Source organism: Hydractinia symbiolongicarpus, chromosome 8, assembly GCF_029227915.1.
Source record: "Hydractinia symbiolongicarpus strain clone_291-10 chromosome 8, HSymV2.1, whole genome shotgun sequence".
Classification (NCBI taxonomy): domain Eukaryota; kingdom Metazoa; phylum Cnidaria; class Hydrozoa; order Anthoathecata; family Hydractiniidae; genus Hydractinia; species Hydractinia symbiolongicarpus.
The window spans coordinates 18,129,411-18,142,165 of NC_079882.1; the positions used below are offsets into that span (position 1 = coordinate 18,129,411).

The 12,755-nt window shown below is 32.2% G+C and overlaps 1 protein-coding gene across 9 annotated transcripts in view; it reads right to left on the bottom strand.

Moving 5' to 3' along the window:
* LOC130655469 (serine-protein kinase ATM-like) overlaps window positions 1-12,755 on the bottom strand; it is a 255,466-nt gene that overhangs the window by 90,551 nt on the left and 152,160 nt on the right. For all 9 annotated transcript variants that reach the window (XR_008984665.1, XR_008984666.1, XM_057458230.1 and 6 more), the window contains 6 exons: window positions 10,468-10,591; window positions 8,417-8,965; window positions 7,721-7,823; window positions 7,511-7,639; window positions 3,245-3,326; window positions 1,596-1,719 (listed from right to left, as the gene is read on the bottom strand). Coding sequence is in view for 7 of the 9 variants with exons in the window: in XM_057458230.1 (XP_057314213.1) it covers window positions 1,596-1,719; window positions 3,245-3,326; window positions 7,511-7,639; window positions 7,721-7,823; window positions 8,417-8,965; window positions 10,468-10,591 (1,111 nt within the window). In the remaining 2 variants the exon portion in view is untranslated. The remainder of the gene's footprint in view (window positions 1-1,595; window positions 1,720-3,244; window positions 3,327-7,510; window positions 7,640-7,720; window positions 7,824-8,416; window positions 8,966-10,467; window positions 10,592-12,755) is intronic.

Below are 12,755 nucleotides of genomic sequence, written 5' to 3' on the forward strand. Positions count from 1 at the left end.
TTTACAATTAAAATTCCACGTATTTCAAGAAAGTCAATTTTCAAGGCTTTTTTTAAAATAAAAAAAACAACAGGTTCAGCAACAAAAATAAATCTAATATTAAACTTAGCAGCACACGACAAAATCAAAATAAATATTTCTGTTTCAATTGAGCTTTGTCAAAGCCAAGGCCAAGATTATGAAAGGTACCAAGAGGTTGCTAACCATAATATTCATACTGCAACTTGGTTCCTTATAAAAATGTGTAAAGATTAAAAAAAAAACTGCAAAAATTTGTACACACTGTCTTCAATTGATAAGCCTTAAAAATAATTCAATGTACAGTATATAAGCTTTCTGGAAATCATGGTTATTAGTTATAACATTTAACATGGCTGATTTGGAGTCTGGCAAAATGCCTGGCCTATAGAGCAGTATTTAGGCTGTGTTTTTTTTAAGAATTATTGAATAACTTGGAAATCAAGTAAAAAACGTTTTTTGTTTTTAAGATATACTTTTGTTTCTTATGGTACTAAATATGTGGCAACACCAACACCCGTTTTTTATTTTACTTTTAAAGCAACTCCATTTAGAGAAGGAGAGGTCTTAGGTTGCTAGGGCGTAGAAGGCCTCAAGCTGCTTCAAATCCATTTTTTGACAAGAGTATTGGCATACTTAACCCTAATATATGTTACATCTTAAAAGACTTTACCAACAATCCAGCTTAGAAGGCTGCTAGGTGAGTAAAAATGCATTCAGGAGATGGATGTGAAGCCTAAAGGTTGCTACAAAAGCTGGTTAGGTTTTTGCTTACTTTGAGGCCTAAACTTAACAACTGGGTTAGCTTATAAAAAATGCATCAATGCATCAATTTAATGTATTAATTTGATTTACATTTAGACGACTATCATAATTTTTTATTAGATCTTTCTTCAACATGGATGAAATTTAATTGTCAAAACTTATTTCTCAAAAAATCAAACCTAATACATTGCACCTTCGTACTATTTAGTATTTTACAGTATTTATTTATATATTTTATTTATTAATCTGTAAAATAATTATACAGGATGTCATTTCAGTTGAAAACTGCTTTCCAAACGAGTCTGAAAAAAAAACACATCACTTGTCATTAATTAATTAAGGAGGCCAGACATCTTAATTGCAGGCTAATTAAGGTTTTCTAGGTTTTCTAGGGTCAGTGACAGCCCTGCTTGAAATAGGTTCTGGGTTGGTGAATTCAGAATGTAAACCTATCAGTTTTTCCAAACAGACTTTTCAAACAGTCCATCATCATTAACTGCAATCAGATCATTAGTAAATCTGGAAATATTAATGGTGTTAGAGTCTAGTTATCTCCTCAACTTATAAATAGCTAAAAAAGATTTATCATTGCCTGTCAATGACAGTTGTAGCTTAGAAGCCTAGAATATACTTGTTCATGACATGTCATAATTTATTATTTAATGACAAAGACTGGACAAATAACTGGTACTAATTTTAAAGTTCTAAACTACTGTTTTATCTGTGAGGACATACATTTGATGGCTTAAAATACCTGAACAAAGATTTTAAAGTACAATGTCATTAGTGGAAATCAAAACAAAAGGTCTTACCCTCTTGTTATTCAAGAAAGATTTGACATAAATAAAGTTCTCATTTGTCTTCTCATATGATTTTACATCATGTGTTACTAGCATGTTTTGCAAACTTTCCAAGGCTATGCCAGAGATTGATGCACTGAAAACGAGAAATAAAATCCATTACACATGGTGAGTTGCAATAAAGAGAAACGCTTGCTTCAATTAATAAGCCCCTGTAATGGAATGTCTACATGTTTGCTGAGACATAAGAAAAGGAGCAACAGTACTGGCAAATAAATTACTGCAATAGTACTGGCAAAAAACCTAAGGTGTCTTAATAATTTGCTTATTCCTACCTTAAGGAAGCCAGATTAGAGCTATTTGCCTAACATTATTTTGACATTGTTATTGAACACTTCGTCATGTGTATGATAATAAAGGCAAAAAAAAATTTTTTCAAAGGTTTTGGAAATAACATGGGAAAATTAATTTCCTATACCAATAACACAGACACCAATAACGTGTTCTTGACTAGCTACCCACATTTGTCTGACAAACAAATTTTTAAATAGGAAACTGATTGATGCTTTCTAACTAAAGTCCACATTTAAGATGTAAAATTAATAAAATTAAAAAAAAGCAAAAACTACCTATGTTTTATGTAATAAAAACATTCTTACATAGTACGAAAACAACATGGCATTAAAAGTTTTAAATTTTCGTATTTTATAAGGTCCAAATTTTGTCCCCAAAATGCCATAATTACGTTAACGTTCGCCGCCATTATCAAACAAAAGCCAACTTGGTTTGTACATATTTTCTTGATTTGTGACGTCACATTGTGTACATAGCTCAGCAAGACTTGTGAGAATGTACCCAGTTCTAAGTCTTCCAAGAGAGATTATTATTTATCACGAGGTTCGAGGGACGAAAAAGAAAGTTAAATTCCGGTAGAATAACATCATTGTAAAAAAACATTTTTTAAAAATTTACAGCAGTAATAGTAGGTAAGCAAAGAAAAACTTTCAGACCTGTTTTGTTTTGTTTTGCAATCACAAAATCACTTCCAGCATACTTTATTGTGCATAATCATATAAAGTTTTATTTTCAAACACATGTTGTCTTTCAAGATGCTTTGATACAAAAATAACACAGGCAAAATTTCATAATAAAGTCGAATACACGTAATACTTATTGTTTCCAAGTAATAACTCATGTTTAAAACTGTAAAACTATATTTATAACGGTGAAACATTATTTTATTTTGATAAAGATATTTATTTCAAAATAAATAGACAATCACAGAAGGCACAGTTTAGCATTCCCTTGCTTCGTTCATTGAGACTACATTTGCTTTACAACCCCGCAAACTTAGGTCACGCAAGTTAGTATTTTACCGAAAACAAAGTCCTTTTTGACACTGTCATGGCAGTGACCGTAGGACTACTTTGAAGTTACATATCTCAAAAACCAAAGCTCACAAAAATAAAATAAAAATTAACGCAGTTCATATTCACACTATAATGAACAATTTAGGCACAACTTGTTATAATTGTTAGTTCTCCTTTAATAAAAAAATACAATATAGCATTACCATATTAAGTTTTTTTTCAAAAACTACTAACGACCTGCCAATAGGAAGTTTAAATTTCAGGGGCTGTAAGAACAAATGTTTTACATACTTCTTTGATATACATATTGTAACAGCAGCATCAATTAGATCTCTTTGATGATTTTTCTTTTGGATGTCTAAGTTTTCCCAAGCTAAGTAAATTGCATTAAATAAATAAAAATGAATAATCATCATGTTTTAAATCAGCTATCAATTTAAATAAGTCAAAATTATAATTTCATATTTTTGATAAGTTTATTATTCTCGACTAAACGCCCATTTCCCAGACTAGCATGGATTGTACAGGGTATGTTAATGACCTTCTTCTAATCAGACCTAGACTGTGTTCTAAAGAGAAATTCCTCTGCATCAAGTCTTTTCTTATTACTTCCTGCCAAGTCTTTCTCTAACTAAAATATCAAATCTGTACCTTTCCTTGCCCTATTATCCTTCTCTTTTTTTTTAAATGTTCTAACCAACCTAATCTTCTTATCTGAATAACAATTCTAACACTATGACTAATTAGACTACTTAGCTTTCAAACTGCTGTTACACATCCACCTAACCACTCTCATATCATTCCTTTTTAAACAGTGCCATATTGTCCATATTTCACTACGGCTCAACGTAACACTTCTTACACAGGCCTGGTTTAAATGGGAATATTAAACTAGCCTTAAACTAGGCGAACAATATCAACAATCAAAATGTAATCTGCACCCCTGAAATGTCCAGTTTGTAACCAAAAGAGAATAAAAAGGATTTGATGTTGCGCTGTCAAAAAAAAAGATATTAAAAGTAAAACTGATCATGTAAAAAAATTTGCCTGATTTATAATTTCCTGCAAGTGAGAACAAATATGTCTAATCGTTCATCAAAAAGAAAATAAAATGCTGAAAGGTCTGATTTACCACGACTTGTTGGAGAGCTCTGTCAGGTATAGCATAGAATTAATGCCGGAAACCTCTGAAAAAATTAGTAATGGCACACAAAAAACATGGGTTTGCTTTATCACACACTGTTACTATGTCATTGCATAGATCTGCAAATTGACCAATAGTACCGTCAATACTGATATAAAAAATTTAGAAAATCCATTATCCTAAAAAATCCTTGTCACATACTGTTACAACGCCATTAGATAGATCTGCAAACTTACATACTAATACTGGCAATACTGATGTAGAACGAGCCATAAACCACCACCAAAAGCTGGGAATTTTAGATAAAGGTATAGAAAATCCATCTGCTCAAAACACAATCATAGATTTAAAAACAGAAACAACTAGACTTCCACATTTGCGTTAAAGACAGATTGAATTGGCTGGGGCACTTGGAAAGAATGGAGGAGGATAATTGGGTAAGAAAGTGTAGAGACTTGATAGTTCCTGGGGCAAAGCTCAGAGGCAGACCGAGAAAGACTTGGCAGGGGGTTATAAGGACAGATTTGATACAGAGGAAGTTGAGTTTAGATCTAACACAGTCTAGATCAGATTGGAAGAGGGTCTTTAATATACCCCGTCCAACCCATGCTAGCATGGAAAATGGACGTTAAGCCGAGAATGATGAATGATGATGACAGAAGAGGATTAACTGCAGTAAGAAGGTTTCCAGGAAAAACAAAGTTATAATTTTCAGTCAATAGTTATGGAAGTTGAAATGAAGAATGCACATCCAGCAACCACAATCCATCTGCTCAAAACACAATGATAGGTTTACACCCAGAAACAACTGGTCTTCCACATTTGCGTTTACGACTGCAGAGGATTAACTCCGATAAAAAGGTTTCCAGAGAAGACAAAGTTATAATTTTCATTTAATAGTTATGGAAGTTAAAATGACCAATGGACATCCAGCAACCACGAAAAAGAATACAATCGGTCAATTCACCACACTAATAACTTGAGCTATTCAATGAGTCTGGGACCAAGTGTCAAAATTTTATTAGACATACAGATGAATGACTGAAACTGAAAGTAGCATTAAATATCGATTAGAGTTGGTGACAAACGGCACAACATTGTGTCATTTCAGTGGAAGATAATTTAGATACCGTTTCTTAAAAAGCAGGCTTGGATTTTCGTGATCTGTATATCGTCAAAAATTGCCAAAGAAACTAAGTCCTTTAAAGTATCAAAAATATCTGTACTCACTGATAGACTTTTGCAAATTTTTGATTGCAGAAGACAGTGATAGAGAATGTAGTCAAAAGAGACATCTATGCATTACAAAAATTAAACAGTGGAAGAAAAAGTTTAAAAGGGAGGGAAAAATTTAATACTTGTGGATGATGAACAGGGGAAACATTAAGACGATAGTGAAAATACTAAAATGGTTATGGCAATTTTTGAAACACTATCAAAATGCCCAAACTACTAGTTGAGTCAACAGGAATATTGTCTCATCAGGGATCATTTGCTTACAAAAACCCAGTTTACAACCTCATTACTTCCAGGTACAACTCCAAACATGACAATCGCAGAATTTAAAAGCTTGGAGTTGCAAAAATAATGAAAATAGTTTGTAGTTTGAGATCACAAGACAGTTGCACACAACAGCTCAACTAAAGTGTTGTTAACGGCAGAGAAATACGCACTGCTGAAGATATACATCAGACCAAAACCTCAGATCCCAAAATTTGAGAATGTTTCTGTGACTTGGTCAGGGAAGAATATTAACTTTTTGAGAACAAAGAGGTTCCAGTAAATCTAACTGCAAACATCATATGGAAATCGACAAGCAACAGGTTAAGAGAAAATTAACTTCAAATTAAATTCACTGCTGAAATTGCCAACTTGATGGCATATAGTAAGAGTATGGTGAAAGATCATAATTATATTAGAAACATGAGAAAGACAGCCAGTATTGGGATGAATGTGGTTACAGATCTATTCTAAGGGAGTGATTACCATGACAAATACCAACTTTTAATTACTACCCTAATAATACAGCAACTCATATACACACCTAGTGAGTGAAAAAGAAACCGCTTTTGAAAATGATAAAATTAAATATGGATTTATTAAAAAGAAATGTGAAACACTTGGTTCAATACATGTTTTGCCGAAACAAGTATATGACAAACATAGAGCACTGAGCAAAGTAAACAAGTCTCTTTGTCTTGATTTCATTGCCTGTTTTCAGAAAGTGATTTAAATTTGTTGGTATCCTGAGAAAAGAAACTGATAGAGGGCGGAAAGCTTACTGAAGATAGAGTGGATGTTTCAGTGGAAAAATGTTTCGGTAAAACTGAACTTCTAGTTAAGTATTCTTTTACCAAAATCCAAACTAGATTGTCCTCTGAAAGAACAAGATGGCATTAAAAATCTCTAAAGGCCAGGTGATTTAATTGGGTTGTCTTTTTTTTAGTCAACAGTACATTACACTGGTTAGTTTGATTGGATATTTTCATATCCATTCATAAAATTGCCATTTCTTTAGATCCTTACAATTGGGCGCTTACTTTTTACCTGCCTAAGTTATGCTTATATAAAATACACTTATAGTAAACACAATTATTCATTTGTCAGCACCAGGGGTGTGACACACTGCTACTTTACTCTCAGCTTCATTAATAGTCAATAAATGTTGGGAAACAGAACTAAGTTACAAATATTTTCTTGCCATTTATTAAATTGGAAAACACTAATGACTAGTTTGCATGATCTTCCCAGTAAGTCAAACATCGGGCAACATGTAGAATTTTATTAATTCAAACTATCTTTCACTTCATTAAACCTGTTTGTCAATTTATTTCTTTATAACTTTATACAATTGAACTTCTAAAGCGTGGAAATTGTTTTCCCCCAGCAATTCCCATGATAAAAAGATCTTTAATTTTTTCGGACAGAATACGCTTAGGCCGTAAGGAAGGTAATTGGTTATTTGTGATGTCACTGGTAAAATCAAATGTGACATGTAAGGGGTAGAGAGGTATTTATGTGATGATTAACCCATTCACTACACCTTTACTTTTGATAATTCTCTCGTTTAGTGTTATCACTCCTTTCTTATTTTTTGGAAGATAAAAATAATGGGAATGTTTTTGGCTCTCCACAAAAATGGCTATGCTAATTTCCATTAGCGTTTTCCTTGTAAACATATAACTGCAGATCCTACTGCTCATGAAAAGGAAAGAGATAATAACACAGTCTGTGTGTATTATCTCAAGAAAGTTAATACTTATGGGGAGGAGTTTTGAAATTTGTCCCTCTTCTTACTACCCTGTAAAAAATTTATTAATTTGACAGATTTTTTGTTAACCTTTGATCTTCTTAAGTAAATAGTACACAATACATCATTGGTAAAATGATTTTTTTTAAAAAAATTAGCTTACTTTGGTAAGTTCGATTCACCCTCCCAAGTAGTCCCAAACAATCGACAGTAAGTAATTCTGATCCTAATTCGTGGGAGTGACAACATTTCGTTATTGTACCAATAAGGTTAGATAACACATCATGTGATACTATAAAAACAAGTAGTATTTAAAACCAGTATTTCCATCACACCTTTGTTACAGGCAGCAAGTACAATATAAGAATTTTACCATCAAGTTTCTCTGCATGAATCTGTAGCAGCTTTTGGAGTTTTTGCAGTAAGAAGTGTTTTCTTTTAATGCTTTTATTTTGCATTTGTTGTACCAAATAGATCTAAATAAGTGAAGAACAGAAAATTACAAGGCTTAACAATTCTGATGATATAAAAACGTTACAGAAAATAAAATTAGGATTTATTATCCACGCTGGTGTCTGTCTACGCCTCAGAATTCAAAACAACTGCTTGACACTTTTGAGAGGCTGATTAAAATCAGCTCTCTTGAATATAATTTCAACCGTGATTAGGAGGGGACTTTACAGCGTTTCAGATATTTCTTTTGTTTTGAATGTAATTTCAAGTCTTTATATTTTTTATAAAGATATATGCACACTTTATTCTTTCAAAAAGCATAGCGTGTGCTTTGGAGAATAACAAATATGAAACTCGTATTTCCATATTTTGAAAAATATGAGTGTTACCAGAGAGCATAACTAATTTTTTTCATGAAAACAATTTACAAATAACACACTTTTGGTAAGAACTTCAATAGGAAGAATATTTGGCACAATCAAAATTCTCATAAGATTTTAAAGTGTGTTATAATAAATTCCTGAAAAAACTTATAAATTAGTCTGCAACATTGGATTCCTGTTAAATTTATACCTAAATAAATTAATATATTTCCAAATTTGTGAAACAAACTTACAAATTGTTTTTGTGGATTTTGATCAGTAGATTGGAGAGCCAGTAATCTTTCTTCTAGAGTGGCAAACAAATGACGCTGTGGGTAACTTTGCAGATGTTCTAACAGCTCTGTAACATCCAATTTCAGGAAATCTTTGAATGTGATACTAAGAATATCCAAAAGTTGGAATGACCTAGATCTTTTTAGTGGTGACTTGCCAGATATGAAAATAAGTAACATGTCAATAATAAAATTTAGATGCTTTTTAAGTTCTTTTCGTGAATATTCATACATGATTGCTTCTTTGCAAAAAAACTCAAGCAGATCAAAACAAATGTTATCCAGGAGATTCTGTTGACACAAGTCAAACTTCTCTTCCATGAAGTATAATACACGATGTACCAATTCTCGAATAACATAATTTCCACAAGATTCTTCAAATTCTTTTAAATATTGAACAATAAATCTAGCAAACCAATTAAATGTCTTGAGTGAGATTACTTTATCAGAAAATCTCTTTGCTGTACAAAACCGTATTGCCAATCTCATCAACACATTTACTGTGACATTCTAAATAGATGTTAAAGTATTTTACAAAATTTCTCATAATTTTCAACCTAACATCTAGACATTCTCATCACTATTTTTTTCATGACTAGTTCCCTTGAATAGCCTTTAAACTTAGAGAAAAATTCTAAGTACCAATACTTTGTTAACCCTATTAACATAAACTTTTTTGTTTAGTCAACCATTACAGGCCTATATATCCGAAACTATTTATGCTTAGGTAATATAACTTTGCATACTAGTACACAAACAGATTCCAGATAAAAAATTGATTTTCTGATGTCACAGTGATCAGAGATGACGTCAAACATGCCTATGATAGGCAATTTTTCTAATAACATTAGGGTTACTACAGCCTTTATTCTCGACTGAATAACAAAATATTATTTCATATTAAAACAAAATATATTTGATGTGGTCATTGGGATTAAAAATGACGTTATATTTGTATAAAAGTTTCTCATTTCAATGATGAAAAAAGAAGATCTGTTTTTCCAGAAATGGTAATGTTCATGTCATTAAACTTGGTACATATTTATAATATTGTATTTAAATAGATTTGAGATAAGGTAAGGAAAACAATACAACTACGTCATTGGGATGAAAAAATCAACGTCATCTGCAGGATCAATATTTCCTTTAAATCTGGTTTATCCCTAGGACCGTTAAATTTCCCACAACACCCTAGTAACCACATTGTAACCACCATACATGTAATGAACAATTTCTTCATTTGCATGAAAAATATTAAACTAAGAAGAGTTACATATGACCACACAAAATTTTCAGAAGTCTGGGTAGCGAGAGACTGTCTGTTAGTCTGTGAAATACGTTTCTGTTTATTGGCCACAATTTTCTACGACGACAGCTATTAAACATCTCTATAAAGATTTTATCAACCTGAATATTTTAAAAAAAACACCTATACAAACTAAATTTTATTACAACATATTGATATTAAATTAACTTTTACTGTTAATTTATTTATCCATTTTACCCATTTGAGTGTCATGCATTATTAACTGCTTAAATTTATTGTCACAGGCCTTGAACCACAGGTAATTCGATTGCTGTCTATTTTATTAAAACGTCTTTTTGTATTCCATTTCGTTTAGGTTAATTATGCCAAAAACCAGACAAAAATATTAGAAATTAAAAAATATATCCTATATTGTACTCCGTACCGTGCAATAACAAGTACTTATAACCAATACAACACTAATACAATACACTAGCACATTTTATTATAAGCCCCAATAAAGGTTGCACAATCACAAAATCTCAATGCTCTATTAAATTCCGAACAAAAATTATGTCCAGTCAAAGAGGCGGTAGGCACCTCGAGCCTTCCACGGCCTCCAGTTGAATTATGATTTTCTGTGATCAACATTATTCATTTTATTTTGTCTGGAAACATAAAGCAGCAATAGTTATACCTAGTTTGACAGATAAAAACATAGCAACATAAAAAAATAAAATATAGTAATATGTAGAAATACACATACTGGATATTTGATGAAAATGCCAATAGCACCAATATTTGCCCTGTATCCACTGGCGAGATGCAGTAGCACATCAGAAATAGCAAATGAAGTGAAAGCTGGGTAGTACGAAGTGCATTCCCTTGTTCTAAAAGGTTACAAAATAAACAAATTACAAGTGATTACATAATAATGGGGTATTTATCAGAATTTAATAGAAGGTCTTAAAACAGCAATGTCCTATAACCAAACTGCAAACAACCTCAGGTAGATAAAGCCAGAAAGAACAACTTTGTTATATATATATTTAAAGGACAATTTATTATAATTTAAGAAATGCTATAGATTTTTGCATTATTTATAAACGATATGGAACAGGATACAAATTTTAAATAACAAAACTAGAAAAGTGGGTGTAGTTTGGTTAAAAAAAATACACAGCTTAGCAAACACCCGGGTTTGACCATTCTGGCGACGAAAGAATGATATGAGCGAAATATGATCTGGAACTAAATGATAATGTTAACACTTAAAATACACGGTAAGTTTAACCGGATCGTTAAGTTGCAGGTAATACACCTGTCTACATGTCAAAATAAAATGTATAAGTTTTTTTAAAACTCTTCACAATGAACACCAAAGAAAGAATACGTATATCTTTTATTGCGATTATTGTTATAACAACAGGGATAAAAAAAGTGAACTAGAAAACGGAAGAGAGCTGCATTGGTTAAAGCACATGGCTTTTAAAGCAAAAAAAATATGGTACCTATGAAGCACTATTGAATAGTTTTCGAAGAGAAGATCCAACAGAATGTTTTGCCCATGGATGGAAAAACATTTGACGAGGACAGGTTATGTAAAAGCACATTGCCTTTGAAAACAGAAGACTGCAGGTATAGCAGTAATGATGTGAACAACAGAACTCGTGGTACAAGAGTTTTTCAGTGTGCTAGTTACAGAGGAAACCATCGTAACAATCTTAGAGGTAGGGGAACAGGTACAAAACAGAGAGCAAAAGCAAATCCAATATATGTGAAACGTTGCGTGATATTGGTTCACTGATAAGCAGAATTTATGTTGTTGAAGAAAGTTACACTGTGACTGACAAACATCTTTGTGTACAATACTTCAATTTGTTTTCTCTTTTTTTCAATTAAAACTACAAGGTAACTGTATGGACATTGGGTTATTCTACCCCCTACCATGTGAATGGCGTTTTTGAAAAATATAAAATTGAAATGGAAAAACATACAAAAAATAAGGAGTAATTTCCACAAGTCACCTTATTGAAAAATACTGCATGGATAACTTAAAAAAAACTAGCAAACGATAAATGATAAATAAAAACAAATCCTGCCATCGTAAGAAAAAATCAAAAATGGAAAAACATACAAAAAATAAGGAGTAATTTCCACAAGTCACCTTATTGAAAAGATTATTTTCGCAGAAAAAGCAAAATTTTACCAAACCACAAAAAAATTCTTTAGTAATTTTCTCTCTGGTAGAAGTATATTCAGAAATATATTGTTCACTCAAGAACTGCTGCCTTATTCACTTATGCTTGTACATTAAAATCGATAGAAGTACCGTCACCAAGATATCTCTGAATAAAGAATGACACAGCCAAAATATTTTTTTGCAGTCATACATTAGACATATCAGTGCATCTGTAGTGATAACAACTACAGCTTCACCCTCGTAAACATGTATACACATTCAGTTAGATAGTTGGTCCTGTTAAAACGCTCAGGTGCAAATACTTTTTTCCAAGAGGTCACCTTGTCTATCTATATATACTTTTTAGCCACTTTTGAATTGCTCTGTTTTTTTGTGGATGTGGTTGTTTTCTTTGGGGGGAGATATAGTGTGCGCGTGTCACACCCATAGGCTGTAAAAATTCTTAAGAGATTGTGAAATATCGGCAGCGGAACAAAATCTTCGAATGATTTTGTTAGACCATTTATGTCGTTTTTCTTCAATTTTTCTATGACACAAAACCCAATTCTCTCTTGGTATATATCCATGAGTGGACCTGATAAATGCAATCCATGTCCAAAGGCCCTCTCAATTGGCCCTCCATCAGGGACATTCCTTTTCAATTGAGCTAAAATAAAATTTAACAAGGAGGAGTGTCGCAATCATGATGTAAAATTGAGCTGGGGAGTTGGTTGGAAATAAAAAATGCACTGAGCATAAGGAAGGTTGAGCAATGCCTTTTGAAGTTACGATAGATAGACATTCATGAACATAATGCTTACTCACTACACTAGGCCATGGATAGTTGTACCACTGGTGCAAGAAAAGATTAG